The 19,722-nt window shown below is 48.0% G+C and overlaps 1 protein-coding gene across 1 annotated transcript in view; it reads left to right on the plus strand.

Moving 5' to 3' along the window:
* Positions 1 to 11,607: 11,607 nt before the first annotated feature.
* The window catches only part of LHX4 (LIM homeobox 4), a 47,979-nt gene continuing 39,864 nt past the window's right edge, over positions 11,608 to 19,722 (plus strand). Inside the window, exon 1 of the mRNA XM_007525848.2 lies at positions 11,608 to 11,802. Coding sequence (XP_007525910.1) covers positions 11,727 to 11,802 — 76 coding nt within the window. The 5' untranslated portion in view covers positions 11,608 to 11,726. The remainder of the gene's footprint in view (positions 11,803 to 19,722) is intronic.

Genomic DNA, 19,722 nt, shown 5'->3' on the forward strand with positions numbered 1-19,722 from the left:
CTCTGTGAGTCAGAATCTTGGTGACCAAAAGCAAATTCTTTCTTAGTGAGAAGCAGGGGTGTGACAAAAGGCCACAAAAAAGAGAAATAGAAAGCTCTGAGTTTCTTGTCCTTAGGAGAGACAGGTGACATTTATGAGGACTATCTCTGTTCCAGGCCTACACCAACCTGTGACAATCCCCTCAGGTAGGTACCATCATATTCTCTTCACACAGCTCAGCACACAGAGGCTCAGTGCAGGGGGACACCCTCCTGCAGGTATGATTCCCATGGATCCACAGTCACACTCCGGCCCCTGCCTCACCACCTCTCCTCACATACCCACCTCCTCCTGCCCAAATTGGACACATGCACATAAGGGGAGACTGCTGAGTTCAGCTCCTCCAGTAAAAATCCATCACTAAGATGTGGAAAGATTGTTCTGTAGTTCAGCCTCAATACCTACAGCTATTTTCAAACCCAGCCAGGTTGGATGTTCCACCCTCTCCTTCCTTATTCAGAGCCTCTCTTTAGAAGCTGGGGAAAAAAATGAGTTAGCTGAGCTAGAGATGTTGGACCAAGGCCTGGTATTGTTGCCCTCACTATACCTCAGTTTGCCAATCTGTAAACTGGACATGACAAGGGGTGCCCTACATACTCATGGAAGCTGGAGTGAGAAATTCATATGGAGGCCATTTACAAACTGTAAAACAGTGGGAAAATGTTGCTTACTTGGGTTCAAGAGACCTCTGAGCCCTGCAGCTGAAAAGTGTTGGCTGTGCTGGATCTGGTGTCCAAGCTATTTTTTAAAATAAGCTTGGAGAGTAAACCAACTTTAGAAACAAGGTAAGCAAAAATTCAGCTTTGTTCCTAAATAGGGTTGTTTCTGAGTGTAAGATAGGATCAAGCATCTCAGGATGATGTGGAGAATATTGGTGGGGATAGGAAGGGACAGAATCATGAGGGTTATTGTTAATCCAGTGCCTTCTGTGTGCTGAGATCTTGAACCTAGGTCCTTGTACATTGTAAGCATGTGCACTTAACTGGGTACACCACTGCCCAGCCCCACATATCTTTTTTTAAACAGTTTTTTAAATTTTTATTATTATCTTTATGTATTGGATAAAGACAGCCAGAAATCAAGAGGGAGGGGTGATAGAGGGGGAGAGAGACAGAGACACCTGCAGCCCTGCTTCACCACTCGTAAAGCTTTTCCCCTGCAGGTGGGGACTAGGGCCTCAAACCCCAGTCCTTGCGCATTGTAATACACGCACTCAACCAGGTGCGCCATCACCCAGCCCCCACATACCTTTTTTTTTTTAAAGGAAAAAAAAAAGGAGCTCCAAAGCCCTAATTCTGTCCTCTGGTTTCTCCTCTAAATACCAAACACAACAAAAAGAAATAGGCAAAACACTACAAAGAGGGCACTTACTATAAACAGATTAGCCAATATTTCCAAAGACACATTTTTTAGACATGTTGGGTAGTCATCTGCTGTTCTCTGACTCAGTCCCAAGGAAGACAAATGCTCCTGGGGAACTTGCTGGCAGAATTACACAGGAATTTGGACAGTCCTGGAGCAGAGAAAGCCCTGGGCCATTGGAACACCTCTTGCTGCTTTGCAGTTCCTAGCATGGAGTTTTCATACAATAGATAATTGATTAGTGCATCAATGAAGTAATGAAATAAACCCATTAGATTTTGATGGGAGAACAAGAAAAGAAACCCTGAAATTAGAACAAGACCAGTTTCTTTGCTTCATTCCCCAGCCCCTCCTAGGCATAGGGTTGCACACACAGATGGAACCCAGAGGGTTTGTTTTTAGGGTAATCCACCACCTGGCTATGCTTGGACACTTCCATTAAGAGTCATTGGGGTGGGAGGGGCAGACAGTGGCACACCTGGTTAAGCATGCATGTTAGTGTGCACAAGGACCTGGGTTTGAGCCCCCGCTTCCCTCCTACAGGGGAACACTTCACAAGTGATGAAGCAGGTATTACAGGTCCCTCTGTCTGTATATCTATCTTTCTGTCTGTCTATCTATCTATCTATCTATCTATCTATCCTCCCCTCTCAATTTCTCTCTGTCCTATCAAATAAAATAAGGGCAGGGGTAGATAGAATAATGATTATGCAAACAGATTCTCATGTGCAAGATTCCAAAGTCCCAGGTTTAATCCCCTGTACCACCATAAGCCAGAGTTGAGCAGTGCTCTCTCTGGTTGAAAAATAAATAAATAAATAAATAAATAAATAAATAAATAAGATTAAAATAAAATAAAAGATGGATTCATAGTGCAGGCACTGAGCCCCAGCAATAACCCTGAGGCAAAATGGAAAAAAAAGACTTATTTGTTGCTGCTGCTGGAGTCGGCAAAGACAGAGCCAATTTACTGGTGACCAGCAACCAGCTCTTGTTGTCTCTGGTGATTATTATATTTCTCTGCAACCTTAGACACTTTACAAGATGGTTTTGTGCCTCAGTTATCTCATCTGTGAAATGGGGATACTTGTACCTGCCCCTAAGTGTTGGGCTAGTTTCGCGGGCGGGAAAGAGAGACGACCAGGGACTCATGGCTGAGTGGTACGCAGTTCAGTCTTTATTCATGTGGAACGCAGCGCAATCTAAGCTATCTCTAATCACAATCTTGTCCTTATATATCCTGAGGCGGAAGAGTCAGGTCCGAAGATGTAGGATAGGGGATGGGGAGAAGGAAAAATCGTGCAAAACAATGAGGATTAAACCAATGCCCTGGAGGCAGGGCGGTGCTTAGTTAACAGTGGTTATATAAATAGAATACAGTGTTAAGCAGGGGGGGATTAAACCAATGAAATAGAAGGGGTCTTAGAAGCAGAATTTAGAAGCATACCAACACCTAAGGAGTTGTAAAATTAAATGAGCTGAGACAGGACTGAGGAGATAGCTCATCAGCAGAGCATAAAACTTACATGCAGGAGTTGGGTGGTAGCACAGTGGTTAAGCACAGGTGGGCAGGTGGTGCAAAGACCAGTGTAAGGATCCCGGTTTGAGCCCCCAGCTCCCCACCTGCAGGGGAGTTGCTTTACAGGTGTTAAAGCAGGTCTGCAGGTGTCTGTCTTTCTCTCCCCCTCTCTGTCTTCCCCTCCTCTCCCCATTTCTCTCTGTCCTATCCAATAATGATAACAATAATAATAACTACAACAGTAAAATAACTAGGGCAACAAAAGGGAATAAATAAATAAATAATTTTTTTAAAAAACAACTTGCATGCATGTAGCCCTTGGTTCAATGCCTGGCACCACCAATAACCACAGGTGAGCAAAGCTCTGGTCTCTATCTCTCACTCATAAATAGAAATAAATCTTTTACAAAAAAAAAATGAGTTGAGACACATAGCAGCAATAGCTTTTGTCATGTTCCTCCTTCTAAGGAACTTGATCCTTCTTGTTTCATTTCTCAGTGTCTTGCCCAAGCTAAACCTTATTTTGAAAGCTTGATGTCTAAGTGCAAGGCTGTCCTTTAACTTCCCATGTCAAGGACACAGGGCAGGCTTGAGAGAAGGAGCAACTGCTAGGAGTGGGGTGAAGGAGCACTTCTTAGAAGGTTCTGGGAAGAGAGGGAGACAAATGACAAAGTGACCAGACTCACGAAAGGGGCTTGTGACAAATGACTGGAAGGACCAGGTGGACAGATGGAGAAGAGCAAAGGCCCCTGTCCTTTTATTGGAGAACTTCTTGTGGCTCCCTGAACAAGATAGTGGCTCTCTGCGAGCTGGGTGGAGGGTGGGTCTCCCCGGTTCTCTTTGCAGGGATGAGTAATATGGACCAGGGCAGAGGGTCTAGATCAATCTAGCCTGGCAGAAAAATGAATGAAAATTGAATTCCCCAAGGAGAATCCCAGAGCTGTTATCCAGACAGAGATAAATCAAAAAATGCCACTGAGCTAGGGAAAGCAGATTTCCACCAGCAAGAGAATAATTAAGGAAATAGTTACAAAATGTAAATGAGAAGAGAAGGTTTGTGAGGAGTGAGGACAAGAGATGGTGATTAGAGATGGGGTGCAGGGGCATAGAAGCCCTGAGTTTGTTCCCTGGAAGACAGAGAGAAAGGAGTTCAGGAATCCTGGTGCAGGAGAGTGAACTCAACACATTTCCAGAATGTGAGCATTAGGGAACACACAAACCTGCTATGTGGAGTGAAAAAGCACCAAAGTGAGAGTCAGGGGTTGCATTTCATTTGTAAGTGGCTCTGCAACTTCTAAGCAATGTGACCTCAGCAAACCACTTAATCTCTCTGGCCATCACTCCTGATCATCATACCCAAGGCTGGGACATGATTAGGAATTTCAAATGAGATAAAATATGTAGAGGAACTTTGTCAATAGGGAGTACTAAGCAAATGTGCTTTTCTGAATTGAGTTTCATGAGAGTCTCCCCTGGGAATTGGATCCACTGACTTGCTGGCTTTGATGACCAGAAATTTAAGGTGTAAATATCCATAAAGTATAGGACATTCTTCCCACTTAGAACTTGGACCTGTGGTCTGGGAGGTGGCGCAGTGATAAAGCTTTGGACTCTCAAGCATGAGGTCCTGAGTTCAATCCCCAGCAGCACATGTGCCAGAGTGAGGTCTGGTTCTTTTTCTCTCCTATCTTTCTCATAAATAAATAAAATCTTAAGGAAAAAAAAAAAAGGAACTTGGACCTGTGGTAGCTGGAGAAATGGTTCAGTGATAGGTAAGGTGCAGGGTTTTGTATGTGTGAGATCCCAGATTTGAACCCCAGTACCACATGTGCCAGAGTTATACTCTGATTCTCTCTCCTTAATAAACATTAAAAATGTAACTTGGGGGAGTCGGGCAGTAGCACAGCAGGTTAAGTGAATGTGGCATGAAGCACAAGGACTGGCATAAGGATCCTGGATCAAGCCCCGGGCTCCCCACCTGCAGGGGTGTCACTTCACAAGCAGTGAAGCAGGTCTGCAGGTGTCTATCTTTCTCTCCCCCTCTCTGTCTTCCCCTCCTCTCTCCATTTCTCTCTGTCCTATCTAACAAGGACGACATCAATAACAATAATATTAACTGCAACAACAATAAAAAACAAGGGCAACAAAAGAGAAAATAAATATATTTTTTAAAAGTAACTTGAGGGGGCAGGTGGTGGTGCACCTGGTTGAGGGCACCTGTTATAATGCGCAAGGACTTAGGTTCAAGCCCCCAGTCTCCATCTACAGGGAAAAGCTTCATGAGTGGTGGAGCAATGATATAGGAGTCTCTCTGTCTCTCTCTCTCCCTATCTCCCCCGTCCTTCTCAATTTTTGGCTATCTCTACCCAATAAATAAATAAAGATAATACAGAAAAAAATTAAATGTAACTTGGGGCAGGGAGATAGCATAATGGTTATGCAAACAGATTTTCATGCCTGAGGCTTCAAAGTCCTAGGTTCAGTCCTCTGATCCACCATAGCCAGGGCTGAGCAGTGCTCTGGTTAAAAATCAATCAATCAATCAATCAATAGGGGCCAGGAAGTAGTGCAGCAGGGTAAGCACACATGGCTTAAAGCACAAGGACTGGCATGAGGATCTGGGTTGGAGACCCTGGCTCCCCACCTGCAGGGAAGTCACTTCACAAGTGACTACCTTTCTCTCCCCCTCTCTGTCTTCCCTTCCTTTCTCAATTTCTCTCTGTCCTATCCAACAACAACAGCAGCAGCAGCACAACAATAACAATAACAACAGCAAGGGCAACAAAAGGGGAAAAATAGCTTCCAGGAGCAGTGGATTCGTAGTGCAGGCACTGAGCTCCAGCGATAGCCCTGGAGGATATATATATATATATATATATATATATATATATATATATATATATATATATATATATATATATCTTGGACTTAGGGATGCCACCACACCACTGGTCTACTCTCTGGTGCCCACTGTCTTACTGAGTTAGAACCAGGTGATAAAGGTCTATGATTATTATCCCTGGGTGGTCACTTAACCATCCTGGGACTGTTTCAGTGACAAGCCTTGCAGAGTCAGATCAGAGGTTTGGTCCCAAATATAATAATTCTGAGGGCTTCTGGTAGGATTCAGCTATTCCCCTAATTCTCTGGGGTTAAGAAACTTGCTTGGCACCTCTTGGCCTCTATTATTCATTCACTAAGTAGGTGTAAATGTACTACTTTCTGTCGACTATAAAACATTAATCCCCCAATAAAGAATTTTAAAAAATACTACTTTATGAGATGTTGTAGGGAAAATTCTGTAGGTAGATGCATTTACCTTGGTTCCTGGGGCAGTTTTATTATTATTATTATTATTACTTTTAATGTGTGTGTTATTGCCTCCAAATGCTATTATTTTTATTCTCAGCATCAGTAGACACTTCTTCTTCTAGCGTTTGCCCTTCTTCCGTAGCCAGTTAATGGCTTTGAAAGTGACTGGGATCCATGTGGATTCAGTCGGCTAGGAAGGATCATCAGTTTCCCCAATGAATGGGTACTCACGGGATGCACCACGGGAAGGTCGATCCAAGACACTAAAACAAACAAACAAACACCTGTTTAGGGAAAGCCATTTGGACTGGGGAGATAGCCTAACATGTTACAGCACAGGACTTGTATGTCTGAGGTTTGGTCCCTGGCTGAGTATTGCTCTGGCGTGCTCTCTCTCTGTCTCTCTCTTTCTCTCTCTCTGTCTCTCTCTGTCACTCTTTCTCTCTCTGTGTCTCTCTCTGTCTTTCTCTCTGTCTCTGTCTCTCTCTGTCTCTCTCTCTGTCTCTGTCTCTCTCTCACACACACACACACACACACACACACATAAATGAATAGGGTGGGGTAGACAGTATAATGGTTACACAAAGAACTTTCATACCTGAGGCACCAGAGGTCCCAGGTTCAATTCCCCCACACCACCGTAAACCAGAGCTGAGAAGTGCTTTGGTAAAATAGTAATAATAATAATAATAATGAATAATGAAATGAATCAATTCATATAAATGGAAAACTTTAAAAACAAACAAACAAACAAATCAGGCTTCATCACCTACAAACGAGACCAGGAGGAAAATGAAAAAAGTATATCAACAGGTATAGATGTTATAGTGGGAAATGTTGGGAATGACACCCAGCTCAGAGCAGGAGGCAATTCTGGGAGCCTCTAGAATAGTTTCTGAGTGGGGGGCCAGGTGGTCCTAGGTAAGCACACATAGTAGGAAGCTCAAGGACCCCTGCTTGAGTCCCCAGCTCCCCACCTGTGTGTGTGTATGTGTGTATGTATGGGGGTGCTTCACAAGTGGTGAAGCAGGTCTGCAGGTGTCTATCTTTCTCCGTCCCTTCTCTATCTCCCCCTCCTCTCTCAAGTTCTTTCTGTCCTATCCAAAAGAAAGAATGTAAAATATCTCTGAATGTGGAAAAAGCATTTACAGATGGAACTACACTGTGTGAGAGTGCAGTGGGGTGGAGGGAGCTGCTGTCCTCAAATCCAAGGACTGAGAGCCAAGCAGATGTCCCTAAGATTTTCTGCCTGTGGGTAGCAGCTAGGGGGTAGATTTTCTGCAAGTGGTAGCTCCTGAGTCAGCCCTGGACACAGGAGAAGCCCCATCAAGCAATACTGCCCCTACCATAGTCACAGACTTGCTCTGGGAAGGAAGAGGGCAGGTCATGCCAGGGGAGCAGGAACTGCAGAAAACACTGAAAAATATCATTTAAAATTATAAAACTAATTAACTCATACATTCTGAATTTCACAACATATAAACATTTTATCTTTCACTGGTAATAATGAAACTATAGCCAAGTCATAGAAAAAAATGGCAAAAGGAAAGAAAAACACTGGTTCCTGCATATACTTTTGAATAACATTTTGACATATTTCCCCAAATTAAAAAATCAATGTTATTTATTTTTTCAGTTTTATAAAATAATGTTTTCTGTGGAGGGTAGATAGCATAATGGTTGTGCAAAGAGATTCTCATGCCTGAGGCTCTGAAGTCCCAGGTACAATCCCCCATACCACCATAAGCCAGAGCTGAACAGTGCTCTGGTTAAAAAATTAAAAAAAAAATAATAACAATAATGTTTTCCCTGAGGAAACAAGGAAAAAGAAGGGAACAAAACTATCTACTGTACAGTCATTTTTATATTTTAACCCACTTTTATATTTATGCTTCTTTTAAAATAATCTTTAAATGTTTATTATTAATGGTGGAAATAGGAAGAGAGAGAGAATATGAGAATGAACCAGAGCATCATTCTGGTACAGGTGATGTTGTGGATTGACCTAGGGATCTCATGCTTGAGAATCTAATGCTTTATCTATTTCACTATCTCCCAGATCACTTAAAAAAAAAAAATCTTAAAGGGGCCAGGCAGTGGTGCACCTGGTTAAGCACACACATTACACAAGGACCCAGGTTCAAGCCTCTGGTCCCCACCTGAAGGGGGAAAGCTTCACAGGTGGTGAAGCAGGGCTGTAGGTGCCTGTCTGTCTCTTTCCCTCTCTATCTCCCCCCTCTCAATTTCTCTCTGTCTCTATCCAACAATAAATATTTAAATTATTTTTAAAATACTAATCTTAAAGAACTATTTCTAGTTTTTTCCCACACTTCTGAATAAATTCCAAACACTTTTCCTTATTATGAAATATCCTTCTGCTGTATTCTCTAATGACCATACAACATTCCTTTTTGTATGAAGGTTATTCTCTTTTTAAAAAAATGTTATTTTTCACAGGCAGGGGGAGATAGCAGAATGCTTGTGCAAAGAGAATCTCATGCCTGAGGCTCCAAAGTCCCAGGTTGAAACTCACCCAACCCCCACTATCCCCTCCCCACCATCATAAGCCAGAGCTGAGCAATACTCTGGTAAAGCAAACAATTAATTAGGCGGATGAGTGCATACATTATAGTGTGCAAGGACCAGGGTTTGAGGCCTGGCCCCACCTGCAGGGGAAAACCTTTTCGAGTTGTGAAGCAGTGTTGCAAGTATCTGTCTCTCTCCCTCTCTATCACACCCTTCTCTTCTCAATTTCTGGCTGTCTCCACCCAATAAATAAAGGAGAATATGAAAATTTAAAAAAGAAAATAATTAGTTAAATGTTATATTCATCCTTGCAACTGCATCTTTATAATAAATTTATATATGAATCACTGTATTATTGAGTGTGGATAAATTTCTCTATGGACTGAGTCAAATCTGTCACACTTTTAGGTTATAAAATATTTTTGTCAAGAGTTACTCAGAGTCTCTGGGTCTCCCCCATGTACACAGGAAGTATACACATCAGTAAATTTTTCTTATTAGAAACCATTGCCAAATGCTTGCAGAGTACATTAATTTTCCATGTATTCCCAACAAGAAGTTTTCCAATTTCTCCACACCACAGCCAACAGTGGATATTACCATCATTTTTATCTTTGACTTATATTTTTACATATTTATCACCATACAATATTATATCATGATTTTTTAAAACCTTAGTATTTCACAAGTATTCCCTAGTTTTTGGATCTCATTATTAATTTTAAAAATTGTATAACATATCACCAAACAAAATTAATATGCCACTTTTGTTGGATAGTTAAGAGTGTTTTACCAAAACATAAGCATCTGTGTGTAGTCCCCTCCCAGATTTGAAATAATTTCCAAGGAACAGACACTCAAACGTGGAACTAGGTGAGTTAAATGGTGTTTTTTAAAAAAAAAAAACAAAAAAACTGGGTTTGATATGTGTTGCCAAATTGCTTTCCAAACGAAAGTAAGAGTTTATACGCAAAACAGCAATACTTGTGACAGCATCGGTTTCAAGCCACTTTTATAATACTGAATTATACATTTTTTTACTCCTGTGTAGATTGTTTAATACAAAGAAGTGTGTACTGTGTGTGTCTTTGTTAACTAGACTGGCATTTCCTCGTGTTTACTAGTCACATTCCTTGGGAAAATATTTCGTCAACCAGTGAAGATGTCATCCTTTTTTTCTTTATTTCTTTTTCTTTCTTTCAGCGCTGGTGACACCTCGCAGGTCAACAGGTCAACAGAGGTAAGTGCCAACAGAAATCGAAGTCACTCACTGTGACTTTACTAGAGACAAATCCTAAGGACAGATTGCACACCGTTCCCCCCAGTTAGTCAGGTTCGTGCTTCACCAATCTTGGTGCCCCTGTATTTGGTGGCAGAAAGAGCAGAGGATGCTCTGAAAGGCTGGCAAGGCCACGCAATCCCCTGTTGCCCCGATATGGACCGTTAGCTGATAGGACGCCTCTGTCTACGTCTCTGGAAGTAAATTCAAGACGCGGGTGTCCGGAGGGCTGGGGTCCCAGCCGCGGCGTCCGGTGGCGCTCAGGATGGGTTTCCCGCTCCCGCAGCTGCGGCTCCCAGCGCGCTCCCAGCCAGAACCCGGGACTCCGAGGAGACCTCGCCCCCTCGTGCGGTCTTCTGCTCCATCTCCAGGAACTCGCGGCCTTGGGAATTTAAGTGCTTGTCTGCTTCTTGTAAATATCCGAGGGCACCTGTGCCTCTCGCCGGGAAGCCCGCCCGAGGCCAGTTCACGCGTCGCCGCCCTGCAGGCGAGGTCGGGGAGGGCCGGAGCCCCCTGCTCGCGGCCGCCCACCAAGCAGAGCGGCCTCTGGGGACCCCGGGCGGGACATGGGCTCTCGGGCGTAGAGCTTCCAGGGAGGCCCTGCCGCCGAGCCGCGCTGAGCCAGCACCGGGCTGAGAAGGAGGCAGCCGGACCCGGGCTGCGGCCGCCCGCACTCCAGGCCGAGTGCGGTTTGTCCCTGCCCCGGCCTCAGCCAGACGGGGGTGGGGGTGGGGGGGGGTGGTAGAAAGGGCTGGGGGGCGCCGGCGGGAAAGGAATTGGCCCGGGGCCTGCGGAGAAGAGGTGGCGGGGGCAGGAGGATGGACTCTTATGGTAACTGGAGCGCGCTAGGTTCGACTGAGAGCTCACGGGACCCGGAGCGAGCTAGGGGAGGCCACTGTCACCGGAGGGGTCTGCCCCGCCCTTGTTCGCCTCTGGGTGGGAAAGCTGGAGAGGAGAGCACCCTAGTTTCCCGCCCCGGCCGTGATTGCCCTGAGGACCCGCAGGAAGCCGCGCGCCCGGGCGCGGGTACCCAGACCACCTGCTGCGGCGCGCCCAGCAGTATTTATACCCCTCTGTGGGGGCCGGCGCTGCTGGGGGTTGGGGGTTGGGGGTGCGACCTAGAGGCCCCGCCCCGGTCCCTGCGTCTCCGCCCTCCTGTCCCGCGGGCCTCGCTGGGGTACCCGGATCCCCCACCCCCACCCCAGGCCTCTGGCCAGGGTCGGCCCCAGCTGCCGGGTGCCGGGGGAGTGGCTGAAGGGCGGGCCTCCCTGCGGAAAGCGACGTCACGGCCGCTCCTGCAGTGTGAATGAATCAAATGCCGGGGTGACCGCGGCCTCCCCGGCGGCCGGCGCGCAAAGGGTGGCGGGGGAGGGGCGGGGGAGGGCCAGGGAGGGAGGGGCGAGGGGGGAAAAAACCAGAGCTGCAGCAACAGCGGCTCCTCGCCCGGGGATGCGCTCACACCCTGGAGAGCGACATCAAAGGGATTTAAAACCGACCGGGGACCGGCGGGGGGGAGGGGACCTGCCCGCCTGTGGAATCCTCCGGGAGAGGCGGAGGGGCAAGCGTCCACCCGGACTCCGGCGACCTGGGAGGAGGGGGTTATGATTATTTTCAAATTTCCGAATCCAGCCTGAGAGCCAGAGAGCAAGAGATCTCCATAGACTGCGACTAGCTGGCTCTCGCTCCGAAATGATGCAGAGTGCTCCTGTCTCCGCGGAGGGAGCTGTCAAGGGGCTCCCGGAGATGCTCGGCGTGCCGATGCAACGTAAGACACCCCTTTTCTCGCTGCTTTCATGTGATCCGCAGACATCTAGCAGCCTTGGCCTGTACGCGGCGGACTAGACGCTGCCAGGACCGGAGGGGCCTGGCGGGGCGAGGGGTCGGCGGTCTAGGGGCAGAGGCGGTCACGGGGCAGGGGCCCACGGCCAGCTTGCCTTTCAGGCTCTTGGCTTTAGGGTCCGAAAGTGAGAGCCTCCCTGAGTCTTGGCTACGGGGAACCGAGACTGTCGAACTCTGCACCACCACCGTCACCGCCCACGGATTTTCTAGGGAGGGTTGGAGAGACTGGCCTTTGGGGATATCAGTGGAACGCGCTGCAAGCCAGGTCGGCGGCGAAAGTAGTTCCCCCAAATCATCTTCACCCCCCTCCCCCACCTTAGGGCTACAGTCAAAGCAACCAGGACCCCTAATGCAACTTATCCCCGCCGACGGAAAGTTAGAAAGTGCGCTGTCCCCGACCCGGGGGCTGGCGGCAAGGGGAGCCCCGGGCGCAGGGCGCGCGCGTCCAGCGTGTCCGCAGCCTCAGTCGCCTGTCGCGCTCACCGCCTACGACGCCGGGACTGGCAGCTCCCAGCGAGCAAATCCACTTGCCTTGTTCCGGCGGGCAGGAAATTGCAGGAGAGGGGGAGCCCGGGGCGAAGTTGTCAACTTCGGGTACAGTCTTTGAGCGCGCGGGGATACACCCTGGGAATCAGTCGGACTGGGAAGGGGAGGAACGGGGTGTTTGGGCGCTTTTCTTTTGGCGCCCGAAATTAGCAAGGTGGTGGGACGTGTGTGTGTGTGTGTGTGTGTGTGTGTGTGTGTGTGTGTGTGCGCGCGCGCGGTGTAGTAGCAGAGAAGGAACCTGTCTCTGCTTCTCAGTGGGAAACCGAGTTTGTGATGGAGAATGCGCACCGCGGCCAAGAGCAGGTATGGGCTTCGCGTTAGGCGGGCGCAATAAGAGCCCTGCCCCACAACCCCGCGCGACTGGCCCGCCGTGGGAAGACGCCGGATCCTCTTGCCTAGGGGCTGTGCTGCTACCGGCGACTTTAGCAGAGCTGTAGCTACCTCCTCCAGGTTTAGCCCAACTCAGAACCGGTTCAACCTGGGATGGTGCGTACACAACCACCAGGGCGCTCTCGAGCGCCCTCCTTCTCCCAGGCTCTCGGTGGCAGGGCTCCTGCCCCGGGCGTTATCCATAGGGCAGGCTGGCCAGCGATTGCCCACTTCCCAAGGACCTTTAGGAGAAGGGGTCAGTGGAGGAAAGCGTCGCCAAAACCTATTTAGGTTGCTTCCTGAATGTATCCCACAGTGATCCTTTGTGTTCTTATCTGCCAACTGTTGACTAACAGCTCCGCTTCTGGACAACGTCTTGGGGAGTTCACTGCTCACTTAAATGTGTCTGAAATCATTAGGGATTCACCGTCACCCTTAACGCTGCCATTCCACCACAGACAGGATTCTCAACCTCCTTAGGAACAGACACACAAAAGCCCTGGCAGATGGTGCTACAAGTCCTTAAGCTGGTGGCAGGAGAGAGATGTGTGCTGTTTCCTGTTCTGCCTAGGTGGTCTGTTAGGACCCTGACAGCCTGGCCTTTCAGGAGATACTTAACACTTTGTCAGACTGACACTTTTTGTTTCTCTCAGGCAGCTTTGATTTTGAAGTCTGGAACTCGATTTCCTAAAAAATCTTGCCTTCAGAGCAGGAATTATGGAAAACTCAATGAGGTAGAGGTAGAAAAAGGGACACTGTCCCTGCAACATGCAGTGCCTCCCTTTTGTTTTGCCTGCGTACTATGACTTCAGGTTCGAGGAGGCACCAGTCCAAAAAGAGAGACCCAATTCCTAAAGATGTCAGGGACTCAGCCTTTCTTTCTTTGGAGAATGAATGTAGTGTTACACACACACACACACACACACACACACACACACACACACACACACACACGGAGGGGGGAAGAGAAAGAGAGAGAAGACAGAGAGAGAAAACACAGAGAGTGCCCCACAGTGAATCTGGATGTTGGCTAGCAAGCTGTTGAATCCCAGACCTGTGTGTATGTGGGGTGTAGTCAACTCACACAAATACACAGCCATGACTCTGGGGGTGGGAGTAGGAGCATGGGGCCTAAAATTTTTAGGTGTGACAGTCCTGAGTCTCAGGAAAGGGAAACCCCAGGGCTGTGGAAACTTGATCTGAGAGGTGAGAATCAACAGAAAGATCCTTCCATGGGGGGAGGAGTCCCTTCAACCCACCTATTGTAATGTTGGATTACACCTTCCATACACAGATGCAAGCTCAGCATCTTTCTCCTGAGCTGCCCCCAAAGAAGCTCTTGGAATCCTCCAGCCTATCTGCTCTGCATGTTCTGTCCTCTAGGGGCATTTGAGGAGTTTTAATCAGGTTCCTTTCAATGACAGTAAGATCTTTGTTGTTAACTGAGGTAGACCAGGTGCATCCACTTCTATATGAGTTTGCTAAGCAGTACAACTCCCCCTTTATTTCTTGCACTCTGTGGCCCTACTCCTGTTCCTAGTCACACTAGGATTGATGTGTCCTTTTCCTACTGGTACCTCTTGCTACTCTGATAGACCAACTCAGCCTAGCAGGTCTTATGGGTATTTGGGGGATTAACCTCAGCAAGAAGCTTCTGACTGAGCAAGAGTCTCAGAAAGGAATAGAGAAGTGGCCCCCTAGTAAATCTCAGGCCATGGCTAGGTACCCTGGCTCCCACCTCCAGTCAATATTTTCTGAGAAAATTCTCAGAAACCCCCAAATCCAGTCTTCACCCTGGGTCATGTCCAGCATAGACTAGAGCCCTTTCAGAAAGGGTCCAATGTCTTTTCATTTGAAAGAATCAGAAACATGGGTGGACCCAGTTACTTGACCCACAATTTACAGATCATGAACCTTTAGTCTCCAGGTGGTAGTCCTTTCTGATTTCCTTGGAGTTTAGGAATGCCACAGTCAAGATCCTCTACTGGGAGCCTTGAACCTCCGGGAGACCTCCAAACCTCTCTGCTCCCTGAAATTGGCAGTAACCCTACTTATCTACTGGCTCATTTTTCCAGTCAGGCCAGTGCAGAAGAGGGTAGGTGAGACATATAGGCAAGTGGACATTGATACACCTCTTGGCTTCAGTTTTTTGTTGTTGTTGTTTTGTTTTTTAACCAGAACATTGCTCAGCTCTGTTACGCTGGTGGTGGGGATTGAACCTGGGATCTTCAGTGCCTCAGGCTTGATAGTCTGTTTGCATAACCATTGTGCTGTCTTCCCAGCTTGGCTTCAGTTTTGACCCATTGCCCAAGAGTCTCAAGATACCTGTGAAAAGAACAATGACTTCAGGGAGCCCCCAGATTATCTATGCAACTGAGGACAAAGTGCGGCAGCCCCCCAGTCTCCCCCCCCACCGTGTGTGTGTGTGTGTGTGTGTATGTGTGTGTATGCCTTTGTCTCTTAAAATATTCTCTTCCCGCAGTTCTTGCAAAACTTGAAGCTGTGACAAAATGGTATTTGACTTTGTATTTGCTGGGTCTTGTGGCAGGCACCTCTCCGTTTGCCCTGCTGCCTGCCTTCCCTCTCTGGAGGTTCCAGCAGGTTGTGTGCATGCGGGGTGGTTTAAATCTTCAACTCTTGTGGTGTCGCTAATCCTTGTCACCTATATTGTCACCCTCTTGCACGTCATTTCTTAGCGGGTCAAGTGCATCCTTTTCACAGTTCTCGAACTCTGGAGCTGCGAATTGCAGTTCCTTGCATTTCCTGGTGGAACAGTGTGTGGGGGGGAGTTACATAGTGAAGGAAGTGGAGCAGAGAGATTCTATTAGGTTCTGATACAAAAAAACCAGACAGGAAACCTGGCAACACGCAACTGCCCCAAAGAAACAATTTTTCCTGTAGTCCGTAAACCAAACTTTTGACTTGCAGCCTACCCTGACTGGCTGGTTCAGGACCTGCCGGTCAGGTCGGGGGACTGGAATTCGCAGTGAGATCTCTCCGCAGCCGGGAAACAGAGTTGCCCCATGCCTCTCCTCGAGCCGCGGCACATTACCGGGGGCAGAGGGGCTAGCGCGGAGCTTGGGGAGTCCGACCCAGTGCGCCCGAGGCGCGGAAGAGACGCGTGAATCAGACCTGGAGCGCGCGGGCGGGACGCGAAAGGATCCAAGGCCCCCAGTGCCCAGTGCCGACGTCCGGCGAGCGGGACTGAACCGAGGAAGCAGCGCCGAGCGCCAGCTGTTTCTCTCAAGGCTGCAGTCAGAGTTGGCAGAAGCCGCGCCCGGAGGGACTGGGCGGGCCTGGGGGCGCGACCTGCGTGACCCAGCCGTGACCGGGTCAGGGTTCCTTTGCCCCCGGTTCAGGCGAGGACCTGGTGAATGACGGGAAACTCATCCAGCTAGAGTTTGCGACCCCGCGCTGGGCTGGGCGTGCGCTCCCCGCGCCCCGAGTTTGGGGGCCTTGCAGGTGCGAGCCGGGACAGAGGGCGCGCTGGCAAGGGGCCGGAGAGGGAAAGCCCGGTGCCCCGCGCAGGCGCCACCACCTGGCCCGCGCTTTCTCCCGCTATTTTCTCCTGGGAGACTTGGAGCTGCAGGGAGTGCAGCCTGGGCGGGTTTTCCGAGCCTTTGGAGCAAAGGCAGAGGCGCTCTCCGCGAAGAACCTGGGAGCGGACACCCGGAAAAAAGCTATTCCCCGCCGCACCCCCATTTGTCACCACGCTTTGGGCGAAGATAAAACTACCTCCCAGCGCCGGCTCCATAAACTTAGCGATTTTTTCCTTTCTTTGTTTTGTTACCCTTTGGAAAACGACCAGTCTTCCTATTGGGGAGCCACCGCCCCGGCTTGCGGCCGGGGTCAGGCGAAAGGTCCGCCAGCCCCGCGCTCCCCGCCCACTCCCCCCCGCGGCTGCGGCCTCTGCTCCCCCCCCCCCCCCCCCCGCAGGCTCGGCGGACCAGACAGGCGCTCGCGAGGCGGCGGGCTAGTCGAGGACCAGGTCTGACTACACCAGGTCTGAGCCCGGGCCGAGGGTGCAGCCCAGGGAGGGGTTGGGCGCTCCGCCGGGAAGGCGCTTTGCCGACGACCCCGGGCAGCACCTACCCGACCGAGGACTCAGTGCGCCGCCCTCAGAAGTTACCTCCGCCCGGGATAGGACTTGATACTTTTCTAACTTGTTTTTTAGACGGCAGGGCGAATGTCGTGTAAAGGAATCTGTAGGGTGAAACTGATTAGGAAGGAGGAGCAGTAGTTACTAGTAAAGCCGGTGCAGGGAGCTAAGGGAAACCCCGAGCTATGTAAGTCCCCCCCCAGTCCCCACCCCCCACTTCAGCCCTTAGTCTTGACGCGCCAAAAGCCGGGTTAAGGCAAGAATGTAGACTGAATACTATGGGATTAGAACGACGCGAGTCCCTGGGACGTCCAGGGGAACCTCCTACAGGACTGCAAATACCAAGGTCAATTAAAAAACAAAACAAAACAGCCTTCTTGGAAGATGAGGTGGGGGTCGAGGGAGCCACAAAGCAATTTCTTTCCTTTGAGTAGACAAAACATGGCCCAAGGGATGCCTTGTGTTTGGAAGAGTGACCCACCTGACCCCGCTGCCCAGGTGTGGACAGCCCCAAGTCCTAACTGTCCCCATTGTCCCAACTTCCCATCTGCCAGGGATTGGAGGGGCTTTCACTGGTGCTGTGGTCAATTAGTAATTACTTAGCGCGGCATTAGCAGACAGAGCCGGGAGAGACAGCCTTGCGGGGAGGGGACAGGGGAGGAAGAGGGTCACACCTGCAGTCCTGCAGGGATAGAACAGCAATTAACCGGGACTAAGAGTCTTTCTATTGTGCGGTTGCGAAATCTCCTTTGAGCCCCCTGGCTTTGGATAGGAATGGTGGACCCTGGGTGGCTTCGCTCCTTGGGGAACAGGACTCCTCCAAATTGAAGAGTTGTGGAAGGGGAAGGGTGGGTGGCACTGGATGCGGGGACCCTGCGTCGCTTCTTTCAATTAGGGAAATTCATTAGGATTAGAGCTGAGACGCAATAGAATGAGCAGAGACTTGGAACCAATTTAGCCTGATGAGAAGGGGAAGGGAGAAAGAGTACCCACTCTGGGAAATCCAGGGTGGGGACTGATTGGAGGGATAGTTTCTAGACTGCTGGGTTTGGAGATGGCTGTGGGGGTTCGGGTTTTCTTTTCTAAAGATTGCCTGCCTCCCTTTCTGGAATGACTAACAAGGGTGGTAGCAAACAGGGTCTATCTACAGGTTTTTAGTAAAATTCTACTGCTGGTTTGAATGTCAGTCCCTCCTCTTCCTCCTGCCTCCCTCCCCTCTTCTGTCTTTTCCTTCTTTCCTTTTGTGAATCTTTGCAGGGAGGATCTGGGTTGGTTGGTGCCGTTTCTCAGCACAAGGGTCTCGCTGTACACCCAGTAAGATGCATGATGTCTATGTGCGTGAGCTTTCCCCCAGTCTCTCCCAAGGAGCCCTGGGAAGAATAGGCAGTTTCTGGGATCAGCGCAAAAGTCATCCTGGAATTGAGCTGTTTTGTTATTTGCAGTAAGGGAGGGGAAATCAGCTAACAATAAACATGCTGTGAGGCTTTTGCTTTTTTTTTTTTTTTTCCCCTCTCAATTTTATCAGAGCTTTGATCTAAACAGAGGACACGTCAACCATTTTGAAGCACTGCTATTGGAAATAGGTGGACAGGTTGGGCTTAATTGACAAAATTAGAACTGATTCTTCCTTAGAAGATATACTTTGGCTTAACCTTATTAGAGGTGGTCTGGAAAATTATGCTGAGAGGCCAACTCCTGACTCCTGTTGTTATTTTGGTGGATTTCTATTCTCAGCTCTTCCTCTTTCCCTCCATCAGTTTGGTCCTAGCTACAGATGTTTTACTGTGGTACCTCACCCCTAAATGCCTTTAAAGTATAATTTGCTCTAATTACAATGTTAGGGGGTTAAGGGATTGGTTCTGGGAGTAGCTTAATAGAGGCAGAACTTGCAGCCAAATTAATTGAAAGTTTCTTCTTATGAAGGAGAGTTTGCCAAGCACATAGACTATTGTCACAGAATGAGACATCAGAAAAATGCACTGTGGAGATTTAGCAATGATTAAATGTGAAAATTGAGTGGAAATAGAGATGAGTCTGAAGCATTTCCACAGACTGCCATGCATTTGTTGGATGTGATTTTTTGTTTTATTTGTAATTACAGAGAATATCCTGATGAAGAATAGTAACTTTGTGTCCACATATAATGCAGAGGAGTATCTATACCTACAGATATATATTTACACTGTGTATTTTATTTAGTGGACTCCTTTCATTAAAATATCCAAATTCAGCTTGAAAATGGTAACATCAAAATTATCTCCAAGATACTTTTCAATCTGATCTTTTATCGTAGAGGTTACTATCTTAGAACTTCAGAGCAGAAAAGAACAAAGGATTTTCAGAGGGACCCAGAGTCAACAAATTAAGCAAATAGAATGCGGGATGGAAAGGGTTCTGGAGGGAAACACAAGGTTAGGCATGACCATTTCTTATATGAGAAGATTTTGTGATTTTTTTCCTTTGGCTGCTAGTATTCACCAAGAGGGGAAAAAAAAAAAAAACCTCTAGGAATTAGATAAGACATATGTATACTAATGTATGTTTAAAGCATGTAGGTGAATATAATCACAACTGAGTATACAGTTTGACTTACATGTGAGGTGAAGCTTATTTTTTTATTTTTTAATCATTATTAGATGGCTCCCAATGTTTTCCATAATTTTAGTTTGGATAGTGGTTTCTGTTCCATGTTATTATTGCTAATACAATATGCTAGAGTATTCAAGGCACTTTTTTTCCTTAAAGTTTTCAAGAATTAATATTGGAATTTTTACTCCTATTGTTCTGTACCTGAGATTGTTTCTACTAGATTATGAAGAGTTCATAAAGGGA

This window comes from Erinaceus europaeus, chromosome 9, assembly GCF_950295315.1.
Source record: "Erinaceus europaeus chromosome 9, mEriEur2.1, whole genome shotgun sequence".
NCBI classification, from domain to species: Eukaryota; Metazoa; Chordata; class Mammalia; order Eulipotyphla; family Erinaceidae; genus Erinaceus; species Erinaceus europaeus.